The sequence below is a fragment of the Vanessa cardui genome, chromosome Z (genome assembly GCF_905220365.1).
Source record: "Vanessa cardui chromosome Z, ilVanCard2.1, whole genome shotgun sequence".
NCBI classification, from domain to species: Eukaryota; Metazoa; Arthropoda; class Insecta; order Lepidoptera; family Nymphalidae; genus Vanessa; species Vanessa cardui.
The window spans coordinates 16,892,791-16,913,074 of NC_061154.1; the positions used below are offsets into that span (position 1 = coordinate 16,892,791).

At 38.5% G+C, this 20,284-nt stretch overlaps 1 protein-coding gene across 1 annotated transcript in view; it reads left to right on the forward strand.

Moving 5' to 3' along the window:
• Nucleotides 1-20,284, forward strand: part of LOC124543185 (alpha-mannosidase 2) — an 83,361-nt gene that overhangs the window by 47,969 nt on the left and 15,108 nt on the right. Inside the window, exons 3-4 of the mRNA XM_047121270.1 lie at nucleotides 12,960-13,036; nucleotides 14,212-14,295. Of these exons, the coding sequence (XP_046977226.1) occupies nucleotides 12,960-13,036; nucleotides 14,212-14,295 (161 nt within the window). The remainder of the gene's footprint in view (nucleotides 1-12,959; nucleotides 13,037-14,211; nucleotides 14,296-20,284) is intronic.

Below are 20,284 nucleotides of genomic sequence, written 5' to 3' on the forward strand. Positions count from 1 at the left end.
CGTTGGACTTTGGACTTTTATGCTGCAATAAATATTGTTTCTGCAGTAAACGCGACGCGGAGGTGACATAATCCGATATAGCATTTAACATTTCCCTACACAAGCGTCGGAAAATCGAATTAAGTGGTTTATTTTCCACCGTCGATATGCCTCGTTAAGTTAATAAGTGCGATTAAGCGCTGCTCTCAATATTCCACTCTGGAATAGTATAAAAACGTACGTTACTGTAACACTTCGATGCGGCAAGACGGGAGTTCCAGCGCGAGATTTGATCATCTGAAATACTATGAATGAAATACTATGAATATGAAAAAATAATACCGGATCGACAAAATATGCAGATTTGTGTGATTAAGTTAGAAGAAAAAGAAGAAGAAGAACTGATCTCTAAAAGCTCTCAAGTTTTCGTGTGAAGCGAGCACGCGTCATTGCAGTCATTTATTCTACGTGATATCCTTAATACCATGACTGTGTCGCAGAACATTTTAAATAACATCCGCAAACCGCTGAGTGTAATATAGTCGCACACACTGTTTATCGTTTTCTTTTGCAGCGCACTTGAAACAACTGTATTTGCGTACATGATTATTTATCCAATTCCATATTCCATCTTTGCCTTTCGCCAGGGGGAGTGCGTTTGTAATTTTAAAGTTTACTCTGCGGCCTTTGAGTCGAGCGGGCCCAGTTACACTCGTGCATAAACATTGCAACACACCAGGAGTTTGCAAATATAATATTACTATTTACGTTGCTAATTTGACGTTCCTGTACTCGTTAAAGAACTGACACTGCGCTGAATCCGATCACTCAAACTTATTTGCTAGGTGAACAGCAGTAAATAAATACTCATTTTAATTTCGTTCTAATAATTTTATGATACTATTAGTTCACTAATATACACAGCGCGACTCTGACAGCATGTACGATCATGCACTCACTCAGGCACCAGAGTACGATACGAAACGAAGATGTAAGTTGCCAAAGCCCAAAAGACGAATAGGTACCGTAAAATTGTCTCGTCGCTGTTATGATGCTGATAACACAAATCGCGAACAGCGTATGCCTTGAGTTTGGTCGATTTGCTTGTTGAGAACTGTGACACGTCAGTATGATGCAAAGATAAAGGTGATGCATCCTCACCACTAATCTTTATTTGCATGGGGTATTGAGATGAGCCACGTTACACGAGGGGACAGTTTTCAGACTTAAGAGAGCTTATAGTTCCGCAAGTAATTGGCGCACACTGAAGGGAGTCTGTAGTTTTAACTTTTTTATATATATGTTATACATTACGATTTGTAACAGTCTTACTGTGTGGAGTCGGAAACTTGATTCAATGAGCTTGTCCTTCCTTCTCTAGTCTATACAATGATTGAGGCAAATAATCAGTCAGTGAATCAAAATATTAAATAATACTGTTGATATACATAGACCCGGTGTTGTGTAGTAAATGCGAGTACCTTACCTATTCCTATTTCGTCGAATTCAACTCGAAGGTCGTCTCGAGCACCGATATTGTAAATAGATCAGACGGTTCCGTAAAATACGAACAGTTTCAATATCTAAAGCGTCAAAGTATTCAGAAAATACTGTAGATACAAATAAAATATACTGAGCTACGTTTCGTACGGGCAAAGGATTCGGGACGTCATTGTGAAAAATACTAGTAAACATTCTGCCGAACACAATAAAAATCTCTGTCATCAATATACGCGACTGGAGTTACAAATAAAACAATAAAGAAAGGAACTACGCGTAAGTGCATTTTCACATGCACGCTTCTAAGCGGCACTGGCGCGGCGCCGGAACTTGCTAACTCTAAGCCTTTACATGGACACGGTTGCCGCACGGTCGAAGCGGCTACCACCGAATAAGTCGTTGTTTTTTATTAATTGAAACGAAGTAGGTAAATACTTTTATAAAGAGTATGTAACGTTTTATGTCAACTTCGTAATATACATGGCGGTTCCTGAAACATTGTCTAAATGGTGACGTTGACACATAGTGGTCGCAGCACGATCGCAGCGCCTCGTGAGAGCTCTCCCAATAAATCATATATGATTAGTGCACACGGCGCGACCGTTCCGTTAGTGTGTGCTTGTAAAAAGATGTCGGCTTGGTTTCGTTCAACGCGTTCAAGGAATATCAGTTCGCCAGTTTTCTCTCATCGATATGGCTTCTTAAAGAAGTTTTAAAATTCAGCAGAAAACTATTTCATATCCTCCATAAATAGATTATAACGTCACTTTTAAGGCTTTATTCTGATTTATAATCCGGCCTTTCTATTTTCTCAAGTGGAAGTGATTCTAGTCGACCCTCATATTTTGACAAATCTTCACGTTTCTAGGCCCCAAGGGTGTTCATTACAAGCTCTGTCTAACATACATAATATTCGCCTCCAAAGTAATTTTATACTACGCATATGGGCGAAATGATTAAGTTTTATCAATGCTATTCAGCTTTTACAACAATAACACCAAGTCAAGACACCGAAACACATCCTCAATTTATGATCGAGACAAATTTTAGACGGTTAAGTGGTAAAGGTATAAATAATGTACTTAATTCTTATGAATCGTAATAACATACTTGTTGAAGTACATTATTATACAAAATTAATTGTCAGCTATTCCTAAGAAAAAAATAAATATACTTGAATTAAAAAATACAGTAACCTGTTAATGTCTGTAACATCCCTCTGCTGATCACAGGCATTCTCTATGTTTTAATAATACAGTTTGGTTTTTACTCCACTACGTTGCCCATTCTGGTTTTTGGGTACCCGTGGCAGATTCTCATCCATAAATTGAGATATTCTCGAGGTATTTTATTTCATCGCCGAGCACGAGATGAATTAATTATAAATACAAATTAAGCACATGGATTAAGTGGTGTTTGGCAAAAGAAATCCGGAACCACACCAAAACTGACGCTGGAATCATCGATTAAGATTCACGTCATGCAGTCACTGTGCCATCACGGTTCGAAACTAATATAAACGGGTTATATTCAATGTAATAGTAATATATGTTCTGCCGATTCTTCTCAGAACAGGGTGCTTTCTTTTCCGAACCGGTGGTACTGTTTCTTGTGACCATCAATAAGTAAGTGTAATGCTACTATATGAATTAATAACATGAAATGCTTAAATATATACAAATATGAACTAAAACTAATTACTGTATAAATCTTGACCGCGTGGAATGGAAAATTACTTCTATATTGAATAAAGTAATTTGATTTGAGTTTGATATAGGTATATATATATATATATATATATTTGTGAAACGCATACCAGTATCTAATTTTATATATTTTGTGGCAATCACTAGTATATAGACTTGCTATAAAATAATACGAATATCTACAAACTGTTGCATAATAAGCTTCTACATTTGTAAACGATCTGATATCCTGTGAATCAGATCAAAGTAATACGTGTATGCTCGAGTTCAACGTGTCGGGGCTCAACACTAGTAGATGACAGTCGATGCCAGGCGTTAAACCCCTCAAAGAAACTCTGGCCGCCGCTGCCGTCGACACGGGTACCTAAGCTTAAGCCTTTCCTCACACTGACAATACGCCACCCAAGGAACATCAGATGCCCCTGGTGCGTGATGCTACACGGCTTCATTACTACGACTGGAACTTGCTCCCTGTATCTTCGATACTTTACTACTTGCCGATATTAGCTGTGATTTTCTGGATTTTCTAGTGCTGAGATAAAGTTATTTCGTAGCATTTTATTGACTTGTCAAATGATTTGAAGATCTTATTGACCGCTATTATAAAGAGGTTCTGCTTATTTATTCGTTTACATGAACTCAAATGAGTTAAAAAAGCAGTAGTTGAATCCTACGTGTTGATTATGGCAATCCAGAAGTGATAAAGAATATATATTATACAATAATTGTAAAAGGAAAGGCCTTAAGTATAATAGATATCATATGAGCTCTATATATCTCAAATAAATTGATTATTAATAAAAAAAACATACATGTAAATAGATATTTCCACGTAGTTATTTTGTTGTTATTACAGTATGTTTGAAAAACTAATAAAAAAGGTGCGGTGACGGTTTGATGGATCAGCGGCCAGTTCGGGCGCACTGATCCGATTGTTATGAAACTCTCGTATTATGATAGGTTATAGATTTTTGTAGAAAATATCGAACAAAGTCACCATATATTCCACGCCAACTAACGTTAAATTTCCTTCATCTTCCTCACTCTAGGAGAGTATTTTCTTTCTACTTGCAAATAATAATGATAAGCACCCATGGCAAACGGTCACTAGCTTATGAGTTCCTACATAGCCTGTTTTGCCTTATATAGGGCTCTGTGTGTGAGGCAATTTCTGCTGACTTCTTCTTTACGATGTCGTTCGTGCACCCTGCTATTAGCATAGCTGCTATAGCATACCTGCTTTTGTTACCAAAAGTTTTTAGAAGACAATATATGAAAGCGATGTATGCGAGATGTGTTGATGTTTAATAGTCGGAGTAATCTTTGTTTTAAGTAATCTTATAACCTATTTTTATGGCAAAAAATGAGTGATACGATGGGAGATGTGTACTTATGTTTTGTCTTAAACGGTTTGACGAAGTAAAACAAATAAACAACTTCCAGCGCAAAGACACGCTCGCTCGAGCCCGACGGCTGATAGTACACTGAGCTATTTTCAAACAATTACAGCGCTTTCAATCTCCTCTGCTCTCCATTGTAATAGCCGGCCGCTCTCTTAATTACTATTGATTAATTTACCCGAAGCTATTATTTGTAAATAATTTCAGTCTGAGCAGTTGTTTCATTAAATTTAAATCATGTGTTATCAACTTTATTACAATGGCCGAGTATATAAAATAATAATAAAGTATTTATTGCTACTCTTATTTGTACAAATAATAATGATAATTGTTTTTATAAAATAAAAATAAAATAAATATTTACTATATATTAAATAAAGCCTATTTACATAGCATAATATTGTATGAGTGCATTTATTACAGCTTATTTCGAGACAGTGAATGGATATCATTATTTAAATTAGTAATAATAAAGATTTTAAAAATATTTGGAGTTAGTCGAAATTTTTAATTGATCATAATACGCGACACTAGCCACAATAATCCCCTAAAACGTTGGATCCGGCGGTGACAAGCCGTCGTAATTAAATGAAATTCTACCTCGCGCTCACTAGGCCGGCGGTGGCGCGGCCGCGTCGAGTGATCGAGTAAGGCAACACTAAACCTGAATATGTAAATTAGTGACAAAAAGCGTGGGATTAGTACTTGGCGATTTTCGTGTGCATGGACGTTCGTGCACTGGAGACGTATCGACGACACTCACCTTCACATGAATGTGGCTGAACACTAACTGTGGACCAGTGCCGCGTCGTGCTCGCAGTGCTCCGCAGTGGACGCTATCGGTAGCTTTATATTTTATTTCATATACATGGATATGCCTAGAAAGCCTTGTTTTTAACATTAAGTTCATCTTATATAATTACTAAAGTATAGTCATTTTATTTTATATCAGTTGTCACTCGCAGTTTTGCTTCCGTTCCAGATTTTGTAGGTTAGGTGTTTGGCATAAAACGTAACTGTAAGCTTGTTTCCTATCAAATATCATCAAATTCGGCACAGTGGTTTACTCGTGAAATGAGACAAGGAAAAAAGCTGTACGTGATCTAAACTTTTTTATAAATTTACTTTACCGTTACGAAAAAGTCACAATAATGTGAGCCGTCGTTTTGACGTCAGGAGGGCCTCATATGAGTGAATTCTATATAAACCAAAATAAGATATTGACTAGACTCGTGACTATTAGCACTTCTGGAAACATCATATAAAAATAATTTTATACAAGATCCACCCGTAGAACGAGTTTCAATTCCATTCTGACCGACAGCCGATTCTGTTCGGATAATAAGGGTGTTATGGGATATGAACATCCGCCAACCGATCTACTCACCTGCGCTGTACGTTCACTACACTCCGTCATTTTTCACGTGTAAACGCTATATTTAACTGCGACATACGTTTAAAACGTATAAGTTATTTATTTTGATAAGTATTCATATTTTTGGGCTACCTACATTTGTCGTTCATTAAACCAGTTGCTTAAATTACAAATATATACCTGCTGTCTTTATAGGAGATAGGAACATGCTGCCTTTTAAACATATTTCAAACAATTTTTGTGTGTATTTGTTACAGCTTTGGCAACTTTAGAACAGATTAGACCGCCAATTTTTCCTCCTTCGACAAATATTAATTGAGTATGAAACAAATTTTGCTTCTCTCATACTCTCTGAGTCCGATCCGACACTAAAATAATTTCAAGCTGCGTAACATAATTAGCAGATTTTGCGTGAAACACAAGAGAACATTGGTACAACAAAAACATTAATACGCCTTGGAGTTCCAAAACGATGTCACGCCACGCAACGTACGTATGTATAATTTTAGTTTTTATATTCGCTAAAGGTATATAATTATCGAACGGCAAATAAAGTATTGCAAGTAGTAAATTATTCAACAAACATCGTTCTGAAATTCTATTTGGTAATGTAAACATATTTCTCCAACAAACAGCGAAAATACTGGTCACAATTATTTTTCATCGTTTATTTTTAATTTGTTTTATCATAACATGTTTTTTACCAAAAACTAAAATTATTTAACCCAACATAACTTTATTAATGAACCGATTCAACGGAAAAATATTTTAGTACTTCACATGAATATTCTAGAGTATTCACGTGGTCCGGCAAGCGAATGTTTTTGACGACTCCAAAGAATATTTTGTTCTAGATCCTATAAATCAAATACTCTCAAGTAGTATGTTATTTTAGCAGTCAGTAGAAGATTCCAAATACATTTATAGTAGTAGATTCGAGAAATCAGAGAAATTAGTCCAAGCAGACGTTACAGCTCAATACATATCGACAAGTTAATATAATCATCACAGTTGTCAGTATTCGGTGTGCTTGTCTATCCTCGCCTACAAGCCGTGTTCACGACCGACACCTTGCGGACACGGGCGCACACAGCTATGTAACTCGTACATACACATACAGTATACACACAGACGAGCTAGCGTAACACTATCACCCTCGGCACACGGGGATGCCGCGCACTCGCGACGTTCGTGATAATTCCACCTCGAATGAGTGCAGTTTTCTGCGACCGCGAACCGCCGTCGCGTCGACTGCCCGTAGGCGTTGCCGCTACGACGCGCGTGGCTATTTCATATTTGCACGTTATACACGTATCGAGATTATTAAATGTGTCGTATTTTACTCGTACAGTGTGGATTTGTGGTACTAAAAAGGTGACAGCTTAAGTAAACTTTAAGTGACCATTAGAATCTACGTTAGTTGAACTTCATGCGATTATTATTCATCAAATTTTATTATTTGGCGGGTCGTTTTTTTGTTTAACGTTTTTCGGAAATATAGACATGCTATTTAATATCAATATTAATAAGCGTACTGGGTAGGCTTCATCCAAACATGAGATATTCTATCAACAAACATAAACAAAGCTATATGTGTTCCAGTATAATCGGTGAGTGTAATTACAGGCACAAACTTCGGCCCGAGGCCGGCGAGGCATCGATGAATGTGGCTTGAACTCTGACGGATAATTACTATTTATTTTAATTTTTTGGGAGATTGTACAAAATTGAGTCACGAGAAGTAGAGAAAAGGAATAATTTGAAGAAAACCATTTGCTGATAGCAGCTGTTATATGGTCTCTCAGGGCGTCAAATGGATATGACATGCCGGGAGCGTATCGTGCTGCACCAGCAGAGCATTTTCTAATTTGATTGCGCGCAGTCCAGCCAACAACTGAAACCAAAACTATGAGCATTATCGTTCAAACGCTCGCGTCTAATAATCTACAAAATATTTTATTCGATACACTCTCACACATGTCTCACACGCACGCACACATCCATGCCCTAATTTGCAGCGTTTTTTGCATTCCGTTTATAAAAAAAATCACTCTTGTGTTTTGTTTCTTAATTTGTTTTTACTATGATGTATTTTCTGCTACGACTGTATGTAGACAGAGAGTTAGTAACCCAGAGTTAGTAACCAGAGAGTTAGCTTATGGAAATGACTCATAGAGCATTATAAGTTTTACAGATGCCACGCCATGAAAGTGGAGTATTATAAACTAATTATAGCTTATAATAATATTTATTTATAATCATACTTATTTTATTAATTTATACATAAGCTTTTTGTGTTATTTTAATTTTATTATAATTTCATCAATTGGCCTGGCGATGGCCTTACTTCAGAAACACAACAGCCAAAAACAGCGCGGCGCTAACATCGACTCCACACATAAACACGATGCTTTCAATTTAAAGTCACTTCAAATTATTACTCTCATGGCTCCTCTCGTCACTATTATAATAGTAATTGTTTACCAAAGTTTGTCTGTCCATCTAATACTTAAAATACTTTATACTCGCATAAGTAGAAAGGTTTTTCGAACATGTTGCTTTGGCGGCAAGTCTTTCCCTGACAATATGAGGTCAGTTCGACATGTTGGAACTAGTTGTAAGCAAGACAAAGTTTGAAATGATGGATGCCACGTGAATAGCTAGATTAATATTTATAGTACTAAAGAGTTCCGGATACGATGTGCGATGCTCGATATTCAAAGCTCCTACGACGTCCGATAGGTCAATGCAAAGCGGTGATAGAGATAGACGAGTCCTGTTTATATACATACATACAATTATAAAGATAAATTTCTTACAGATATAGATAAAATAAAGAGTCTATTGAAAAGAGTCTACAGGGACTCTAACTCGCAGCGATTGCCTGAAGCCTCAATATATATTGACGTGGCTCCGATTCCCTCAGCATTGCACAAACGCAACACTTGCGAGTCGCCGAGAGCCCACTTGTGCAATTTAACTAACAGGTGCATTTCATTCAGCCCCGGCCGGGCTGCTTCCGTTTGCGTTACCGCTTTGATTAATCGGAATTCGTTTAGTACATGTCTAATGTATGCACTGTGTACGGTCTCGTATTTTCGCGAACAACGCGGTCAGGTTATGTAATCGTTAAATAATAAGCTAAAACCTAATTATGAGATGTCGTGTGACAAACTAAGCTAGTAAACAAATAGTTAAGTCTACAAACATCTGTGTGCAGCCCGACTACTGCATGCATTAACTGTTTCTCCGTATTCTACGTGTTCCACTATCCGGGTAGACGTTAAGGTGCGGATATATTTCATACACGAGGGCGATCTTAGTGGACGCGTATAGGTAAGCGTGTGTTTATTGACGATGATGATAAACAAGTGCATTGCACATATACAGAACGATTACACATTTGTTTGAAACGGTGTCCATGAGACTAAAATATAAAAGTGCTTTCTCGAACTATTGACACATGTTTTACCGATCCATTTGACTATAGGCTCATATCTGCTCGCGAATAACAAACTACAAACGTTCTAACGTAATTCTACAAACGTTCGCCAATTGAAGTGTAGTGCCGGTCGCTGGCCGCCGCTATAAGCAATGTAGCGAGTCTCGGTTTAAAACAAGTCTCTAATCAACTAATGTAAATAGAGTTCGCCTCGCTTAACAATGTTAAAGCTGTCACGAAGCCGGTATCAGCTACTAACAGACATCATCTACTTAGTCGAACACAATGTTGCTCTCGTGCTAAGGTCATTTTCGAACGTCTAAACAATTCGTGTTAACTTTGCTAAATCCAGTAATGATGTTGTAATTCCCTGCTATCGATTCGTAGATTTTTAATGTTGGCATAGGTATGATATGTGCAGATTAAATAGCTAAGAGAAGACAAAAGTAGGGTAGAGCTTCCGGAGCGTGCCCGCGGGTAGCAACTGCCAACAGATCCAATATCAACACAAACATCACGTCCTCGCTAGGTCGCTGCTTTTATTCCCTCATTATTTGCAGTAAATCGTCGTTATAACTAATATCGGATCGTGCCGTCATTGCGGTATATTAAGACTAAAACTAAATAAATATTTTTTTCTACAATCGTTACTCTGTGCGAGTCGTCGACCGTTCCAAAACCGCTTCTACGTAATACGTGCATTTTACTACGTTGAGGTGGGCTTGGCTTGCTTTGAACTAAAATATTTAAATATATCCTGAGTTTCGTCTAAGGCATAGCTTGTGAAAGATTCTGGTACTTTCTAAGAAAACTTCTGACGATTCTTCTCTGAACTGAGGTGACAACGAAGACTTCGCTGTACCCAGAGTGTCCATTTTATACTGCTGTTTCCCCAAAATAATATCAACCCTTACTACAATGACGGTAGTGGTCGTGGCTGCATCTGTAGTTTGATGTCGCAGTTAAAAACCAAAAGTAATTGTTGTCGGTTGCTGGATGATCAATTAAGAACCGGTTTGTGTCGCAACAACAAGAATGTTAATAAGCTGCGTCATTACCTAGACAATAATAATTACCTGAATGTTGTCTGTGTACGTGCTCACGCGACGCGAACGGTGTTGGCGGCTGACTTGGGCGACTACAGTTTCGACGGAGACTGCATTATGACTGCAGCCATGGCTAGTCAGCCTTACCTTTCTGCCCATTTGGTTCTTAAAATTTACAAAAACTTATATTCAGACTTCCTGCCACGTAGTAAAATACGTCGATACACCTAAGGTACAAGATGTCGAGCACGACGAAAACTTGTCAAATGAATCACGGCAAAGATAAGCATGCCCATGCTCGGTAACAATAACGGAGATGAATGCAGTCGCCAGGGACACTATCGCCATAACTGTATACGGTCGAATTGTGCTTTTAATTAAATACGTACGTACTCATTCCGCGAACGTCAACTCTTGTATACGTAACACGACACGTATCGGCTCGTCGCAGACGTTTCCGTGGTAAAATAAAACTAATAAACATTTCACACGTACATATAAAGTGTTCGTTGCCACGCGCCTCATCAGCTGTGTGGCGGCTTTCCACCTTACCTTATCCTTACCGAACTTCATTCATCGGAATGTGAGTTCGATGAGGAGCAAATTTTTAAAATCTAAGAATACTTTTCGTTTCAAGTTAAGTAATCGTATGTAATGTATTTGTAAAAAGAGGAAAATTATTAACAATTCTCATAGATAGTTCAAAAATGATTTTAGTTTTTACTAGCGTGTAACTCCATTTTTCCGCGACATGACGGATTAATGACATACGAAAAAGTTTCTTATACTCAATGAATTGATATATTAATACAAAATTGTCATATAATAATGTGTACTAGTATCCTACGTGCGGTCGTCTAGCGGATGATAAGTAATTACGCTTCCAAGATAAGCAATTAATAACCGCATGTACTCGCATTGTACTACGTGATAGACCTAATGGATTACGAGTTCCATAATTAATTAATAGCTCGTTGAGATCACGAAGACCGCTTCACTTTGACGTTCCTGAATACAAGGTGTATTCGTGTGCAGAAGCCGCTCCCGTTCTCGTTCGATACACCGCGGGTAAAGGCCGGCAATCAGCGGGCTAGAGTGACTAATTCATTTCGAGTTGCCAGTAGTACAGCAGCGAGCAAATTTTAGTGAGTTAATGTTCGAGTCATGTCAATAATCTCGTCCGCTCGAAGAAAACAAGCAGCAAATAGTTTAGCCTTCCTTGTAACTGGGCGACACTTGTAGTTTGACTGACAAACATTTAGTAATGGAATATGAAATATAAACACACCTATAATATTATTTCACAAAAATATGTGATCATTGTCTTTCACGAACTTACGGCGCTCAATGTTATCGGGCTGCTGGCCGAGGTTACCCTCGAAATATTTATCGACCATCATTGATAGTTGAGTTCTTTTCTTTCATTAAAAAATATAAGATATTCTAGATTGCTCTCATAGACAAGAGTTGATTATTACAAAGTGCACGTCTTCTCAGTAGCTGCTATTGGCTTATGTTATCTTGTTCCGGGAATGCTTCTGAATAAATAATTGGTTAGAAGAATATGAATTGTTATTTCGTTTTCAGTTCTATAGCAATTTTATAGTTGTTACAGCTCGAGTCGAGCTATACACGTTGGACTTTATTAATATATTCTTTGTTTGTACTGTGGTTCTTAATAATATTAAGAAGCGTCTCATACCGTGAGAGTACCGGTCGGTGGCTCGTGACATACTCGATGGCCACTTGGTGGGTTAGACGTGGGCCGAGTATTTATCTGTGTTCTTTTAAAGCGATAAACAGTTCACGGTACCAATGTTTTAAAATGATATTTCCTTAGAGGAACTCGGGAACCGAAGTGCCATGCGAGCCGTCAATCCGTGGTCTTGTCGGATCTCTTCATCGTCATATAAACTCTTTTACATTTTCTAAACATATTCTAATTAGGTCTTCGACAATTAAGTTCTTACAATTAAATTTTTCCAGTGTCATTTTGTCGACAACCGCCACTTATGTGTAACGTTCTTTAAGTAATTTTAAGTTAACGCTAAAGTTTTAAACGAAAATAAATCTGGCGCGATGCGCCTCTTAATGTTCCATTAAGACAACATTTAAGTTCGTATTGCTTTTACAAAAAAGCTACATTCGTGAATATTATGTACAGCTACAAATGTTATATATATATGTGTCTATATCAAGAAGACGGGTATCAGTCCGTATGTATGGATATATCTTTAAAATTTCGCAACTGAATTTGATGCGGTATTGTTTCTTTAGTAGATAGAGTGTTTCGAAAGAAGAAGGTTTTTGTATACACAATGTAGTTAACAAATAAAAAATATATTGTTTAATTGATGTAACTAAAAAGCATCTTATCGAATCATTTTCGTTTTTACGTGCATTCGTAACCCATCACCAGTAAAAACTGAAAAACTCGTTTGTTGCTCTTACTATTTATGTGTTACGGAATTGTAGTTATGTGGTGATTTATATGGTTATCTTTTGTTTCAGCAAATACTCTGAACAATAATGAAAACACGAAGACTTTGCAGTACGCGCGCGACTCTTCCCGAGCGCTCCAGGAGAAGGTGAGCTCGGTTGTCATTAGTGGTAGTACTGCGAACCTTGAGACGAGGCATAGCGGCATCTTATTGGGAATCAGACATTTACGTCAAACATGCCGCACGACAGTCGTTTGTCTCGGGAGTTTAACCTATTTCCCATCGAGCCATTTTTGTTACAACAGACACAAACACAATGCTTTTACCGTTAACATAAATGTAAAACTATATTTTTCTATAAATCTTCTAATGTAGAAATGCGGAGATTACGTTTGCTTCTTATACTTACTCTGCTGATAAGAAACACGAGCTCCTATAAAGAAACCTCGCAGACCGCAAAAGTTATTTTATGAAAATGATTTATAATTAAGAGATAAATATTAATTACATTTAAATAACTTTATGTCACATTGGTTTCGATCGATGCAGTCACTGGAAAACCGCATTATCGCTGGAGTCAACTTATACCAGGGATATGAAATTGCAGGAGACCGCGCGCGCCGTGCGGTGCATCTCATTGCTTGTGAATAATTGTGATCAGATAGTAGTGCTGCTGGCTTTTCCTTTTGTGCACTGAGAGCATCGCAACTCTAAAACTTTACATTCAAACTGATATAAAAACTCGGCGCGGTGATATTGCAATATCGGAAATTCCTGGAGGTCTACGGAAGCTTATCGTAGACATTGTACGTTAGCTTTATTTAAGTATTTTCAAAGAATTCAGAATTTCAGAGATGGCTATGTACATGGGTGTTATAGATAGTTTATCATGAAGATTACGGAGACTGCCTGCCTGGCATGCCTCCAGTTGTAATGACTCAATCATTCAATAAGAATTGCTTAAATATCAGAAGAATATCTTGGGAAATAATATATTTTTGTTATGATGCCGTTTCCGCGTCTATTTGGCGTTGGGGGAGCACCTGTTTGCATTCTTTCTGGCGGTAGACAGATCCTACACAGGCTTCCTCTCACCCTACAGCTATTCCGGTTCTCTTATAAATATTGACATCAATCTTCCCGTAAAATGTCATTCATGCTTGCACTTGACATGAATTAGTGGCGTTTAATTTTATTTTGCAGATTTTTTATTGTTAAGTGAAATCGTGAACGCTCGCATTGCACTGTTTTCTCTCGTTGCCTCGGGTCGTTACATACTTTTCATAAAAGTTGATATTTACACGATCAGTCATTGTCGGCAGCCCTTCACCGACCAGTGCCCGCTGGTCCGCGAGAGCGCGGCAGACATCGACACCACGACCATCTACCCTTCTTTCGACTTTCAGGTAAGGCACATAATTATATCGTATACATGTTTATATTTACTTTGACAATTAATTACCAAATAGTTCTGTACTCATTTTTTTACTAATCAGTAGTATTTTTTTGAAAAGTGGTAAATTATGTAGATGTTATAAATAAGCTTGTAAATAGTAAAGCGAGGTCGTCGGCGGTCGGCGCGTTCCGGGCGGGTGTCGATCGCTCCGTAACTAGTAGCATTCCAGTGTGCTAAGCCTCTTACGGCGAATTAACTTGTTTTGCCTAAAATTGAAGCGTTATTTATATTGTATTATATTGTTTTGTACAAACATGGTTACACTGTCGACGTAAATCTTTTATTTGTTTCGCATTCTGTAATTACTGTAATGTACTAGAAGTCATGTATGATTTCTATCCGTGAAATGCAAACATTAAATATGACAAAGCGAATGCGGGCAACGTGAAAGACCAAACCGCGCCTTGAACACACACGTTATGCAACGTTTACGGTCAGGGAGCCGCCGCGTCGCCCGTCGATAGGGATTAGAATAGCGAGGGATGTTCCAGGCAATTAAAGTCAATGTCGCCGCGTTGTTGCGCTGCAGCGCTTTAAATTAAAAAAGGTACTTTCCTTCTCAAGCCTCTTGTGTCTGCCCCAGCAGCTAATATTCGGTTGATCCAGGTACATGGTCTTATTCAAAGAGCGTCCGGGCATTTTTGTTCTACTCGTGCGATTTATAACCAGGGCCCAAGAGTTAAATAAAATAATGACGGTCTTGTCAATATGTTATTGGTTGTACGCAAAAACAGAAACGATTTATTGACCCGTCAAATGACAGTGTTGAATTGAAGATAAAGTCAACATCGGTTCACGCAGTAGTTGTGTGCCACACACAGATGGCATTCTCGTATATTATTATTATTGACATTTGATTGGGCCTAATGAGCAGCCCCTAGTATTTATATCCGAAAGGAAATCCATAAATGTCTTTGGAACCATACAATCAACATGCAAGTACGTGTAGTTACTCATTTTTCAAAGTAGATATTAATTGCTAAGTAAAGTTGTTAGATATTCCAACATCAAGGGAGAGAAATGGGTGGAATACCCCTTACCCCTTTCTATGAAGTTTATCCCTACGATGTCGGGACGGACAGCATAAAAGAAATACTTAAATTTGTTGAACGTCATAATTTCAGTACCATAACGCAGGCACCGCACCCGCATTCATCTTGTTTTAAATGAGCCTGCGAAACAATCCCAATAATAGCAGACGTGTGCGCTGTGAAGCTTTAATTGAAGTCTTTTATGTATGAAAATGACGCCGACCGATAGTCGCGAGAATCAGGATTTCATTATCTTTTCAATCAGTACACAGCCAGTGGAGTTGATGGCGAGGAAATTGTGAACGTTAAAGCTGACAAATATTGTGAACTGCTGCCAACTTGCTCCTCGTCCGCTCTCCTATCTGTTTTATAAACATACACTTAATAAAAAGTAGTCATTTGTGAGACTAGCTTTACTCGACTAGTACATTATCTTACTCTTGCAAGAATCGAAAAATATATGAATGCGCATTCATGTCTGATGGTATGATTTCTTGTAATTACGCATAAAATTGTCGGTATTGAAACGTTCATTGAATATATGCGCACGCCACGCTCCTGATATTTATTATACGAACGGTCACGACTACGTCCTTTTCCCGCATCTCCGCTGCCGTCCCTACGATGCTCTTCGAGTATGTAGTGTTTTTGACTATAATACTTTCCGCTCGCATCCCTTCGACTATCCTGGCTACATTCGATAGCTATTAAAAATAGGAACTCTCATTTAAAAACCAATTTAAATGCGAGGTAGCCTATCGCGACTCGCGATCGTATTGAGCGTGTGCCTTTGAGGATGGAACTTTGCGGCGTACGAGGAAAGTTCGATCATATTGTGTCCATCCCTCATTCGAAACTTCAAAGTTGTAAATTAAAATGCTGCAACTGATCAGCGCTGTGTGAGGTGTGCAAATAAATGACTAGGGTTGCTCATTGGAACGGGAAATCGAGATTACACATCGCAGCCATCGACGTGGGCGTTGAAATGTTTTACTTAGAATTAAATGTACCGAAACATATTATGCATCAACGATGCACTCGTAGATCAACTAACATACTTTGGTAACTTGAAATATATCTATCGCGAATTACGATATGGGGTGTTTATGGGCCTCCAAAAATAACGCACGTTTATATTGATCGATTGATTTTAATGAAAACGATCGCAGATTGAAGTTGAGGAAAGAGTCAGAAAAGGACTCGTTGCACCGCCATTGTTGGAATTGAGAAAAGTTCTCCCTCACGAACGTCTACATTTATATTGGAATATTTAGGCTCGTGCCGTATTAAGTGACACGATAAAGCAGCGCTAATGCAATCCTCATTAACGTGATCAGTCGTGGTCGGACGGGGCGCGGGGTGGGGGTGGCGTGGAGTTATCTGGAACGGAATATGTTGCCGAGCTCCTGAGCATATGTATTAAATAAAACTATGAGTTTATTCACAGAATCAGAAGCAAATACTTTCCGACCGCGGAGCATTACACCGTTTGATACCTATATATTTTACGCAGGAGTTCTAGCTGCAGAAAGTCTCTCGCTAAGTGGAATCATTTATTTGTTGTTAAGATGCGACTAGGCTTTAACAATGTCGCATCTTGCGAATAAGTTTACGATTAACTATAGTTTCGAAAAACCTACATAAAAAAAGGTTTTAGTTTGTAGTATTGTTTATGCGTTAAATAACGCTATGTTTATATATAAATACGAACTCATTAAAAACGAATATATACAGTTTACGTTACTTCGTGAAAAAACATTAATGTTTTATTTTTTGCAAATTGCTTCGGCTGTGGATCGTCGTATGTTATGCAAATCCATAAGGGCTGCAAGCGTTCAATCTAAATTTTAATTTATTTTGTTGTATGTTTTTGTAGCGCCATGAAACACGCTTCACGGTTCAATATATCCGCACTCGATTCTGTGTTCGTAGCCAAAGTCGCAGTTAACGGTTTCAGTCACAGGTGAATTTCTGTTTCGAGACCTCAGCTGCCAACAATAATTGACAGTTTTGAGGTCAATGAATCGAATGTCTAATAAAAATTATATTTAATTTCGGTACTCTGCTTTGTAGTATAGACGTCGACTTTTTATTCGAACTAGGAAAAATTAAGAAAAATGTGTATGGTAGAACGACTTACGACTTCTTATATTACCGATATAGAATTAGCACTCCATGCATTTTTCCCTTCGCCTGTGGCTTGCGATGTGTTTTTGTAATAAAGTTTTAACATGACTTTTCGACCTCACCTGTTCGGTCTTAAACGTTGGCCACATTGACGCTCACGAGTAGCTTGTAGAGATAGATGAGACTAATTGACGGCCCTTTGCGTCAACTATAGCTACTATGAAGCCTGGAAAATATTTTACAGCTCCATATACAGACGCTGTTGCCTCTAATTACGAAAATTTAACCTTAACAATATTAAACTTATATAAGCTGTTATAAATCACCTGCCCAAAAGTGAAAATACCAAAGCTATCCCAAATCTGTGATTGTTCATCTTGTGGTCGACGAACGTACAGTACGTGTGTGCCCTGCACGTATAGACGTCAGGGTCTGTAGGTAACTGGAACGGTGCTTTATCAATAGCTCCAAGTTCCCCGACAGAGCCTGCTGCTAGCGGTGATAAATTGGTTTTCCGCCGAACTTTCTAGCCAGCTCTAAGACAATTAACGACCTAACTATCGACCACACTCTCACTGACATTCATTCCATTTTCGATTGATTGATTCAGTCAAACTTATGCATTAAACGTTATGAATGACCTTATGTCTCCAAACTTGAGCTAAGGAACTGTTTTCGTCGGAGTGTCCTTTCGATGCACCGTGATGAAAGGAGCTTCTAAATTGCTACATATTAAACGAACGCAGCGAGGAGGGGCGCGCCTTCGTGGGTGAATAGTTCTACCAACAGTAATTCCGACACATCAAAAGGGTACTGTCGCGGCCGGCGCGCGGAAGGCAGTCGCGCAGGAATAGTTAAGCGTCTTTACGTTTATCTGAACGCGATAAACTTAAGCACTACCACTGAAAATCATTTGTTTTGACCAAAGGGCTCGAGCGACAAAATGAGAAAAATGAATAAAAAAACGACTGGTGACTTGGCTGGCGTGCGCAGCCTATGCCTAGTCCTTCCTCATATCTATTACGGTCTACGTTCTTTGCCGACTTTTCTATGAGGGTGTCTGTATCCTTTGATATTTCAAATATAAATTACAAACATTATTTCCGCGAACTATATCACGTGGTTTAGTTTCTGAGATAGCATTTGGTACGGTTTATATTTATATAAAAACTAAGTATAATATAAAAACATACTCCCATTCCTCGTGTTAACCACAAAGTACATTATCAGCTGTTACCGGCGTATCATTAAGCCATCAAATTAAATCGGCTAATTATTGAGGACAACGTAATAGCGTTCGCACATCCGATGCAACCACAAACGCCTATCAGATTGTGGCCATCGCCCGGCGGCCGCTCTTCCGACGTTACAGCTCGCCACCGCGATATCACACCTGTTATGTAAATCTGATTACTAATTACTATTCTTTACTCATAGCACTTCATTATCTTGAGTTTTCGAATATTGTAAAAAAATAATATAATGGCTGGGCTACTCATAGATCAGATCAGACCAAAGATCTGGCTGCGAGTAAGAATTACCTGCGAGTGTGAACTCGACTGAACGAACACTAAAACCAATCGCCACTTTAGAGTTCAGCCTGAGGAGCTATCGGCTAACTGTACGCAAACTCGCATCGAATTCTAGACTACAACTAGGACGTCTTGCTCGGTAAGAGCGATATCCCGTATACATGAAATATCTCACAAAACTCGGCTCGCCGGTGAGCGCGCTAACAACACTAAATGCCCGTAACCGGACTCCTCGGTTCAATTCCATCCTCGCTTGCGAATCCAGCCCAACCCCACACAGTATTCGTTCGCATTGCACTTTTAACATTTCGATTCAACTAAATTAAGATCTTTCTAATATGCATATTCATTGCGTATTGTTTGACATAAGTGAAGCAAGCGTCAATTGTTGTGCAAATATAACATTTTTAGAAGGAAGTTATAACTAAGCTTTACGTCACATAACATGTGTAATATAAGTTGTGTCACTAATGACTCGTTCGAGTACATGTGATTTCCTGCGGAGGGATGTGCACCGACTTTCCCATATCGCAGCCAGCGCGGCGTCTGAGACAAAAGTGCTCCCAGTTATTGTACGTTTGTATTACTAACGATACCCGACCGACAGACCGACCGACCGAGCGACTGCAATTATTAGGCTCGTGTTCGGCTAACACTTGATGAACATTCTGATGAGGTTTTGAATTATTTGAAATTTCTACGTACGAAATCCTATCAAAAGATGTTGCTTGAAGGATTTTGGTTGAAGTTTAGTACCTACTAATTAGAGAAACATTGCCGACTCTCACAAAACAGAATCTTTCTCATATCTTCGTATTTTTGTCAAGAAATATTACGGCGAGATACATCATTCGGAAAGCTATCTGTGAAGAGATTTTTTTTTAACCCCAGATTTGAAGAAATTAAATAATAGCGTGTATCATGTTATGATCGGCTTTGTTATAATACACAGTCTCCTCGACAAGCCTAGAGATAGAGAGAGATAATATTTCAGACATCGTAACAAGTTGATCATCTCCGTGACGGGCGCGTCCCTCGACGGCGCAAACTAATACTGGGATACAAATATTTAAGTATGATACCTTAGATACCCTTTGTGCCAATATATTCCAATCAAGTTTCAGGGGAAATCAAAGAGCAATAGAAATGGCATACAAAGGCCGGCACTCCGAGTAGCCAACGATTGTGAGACGTCGCATTCAGGGCGCTGCCTGACGCTACGTGACGCTATCGGCTCGAGTGATGTGCC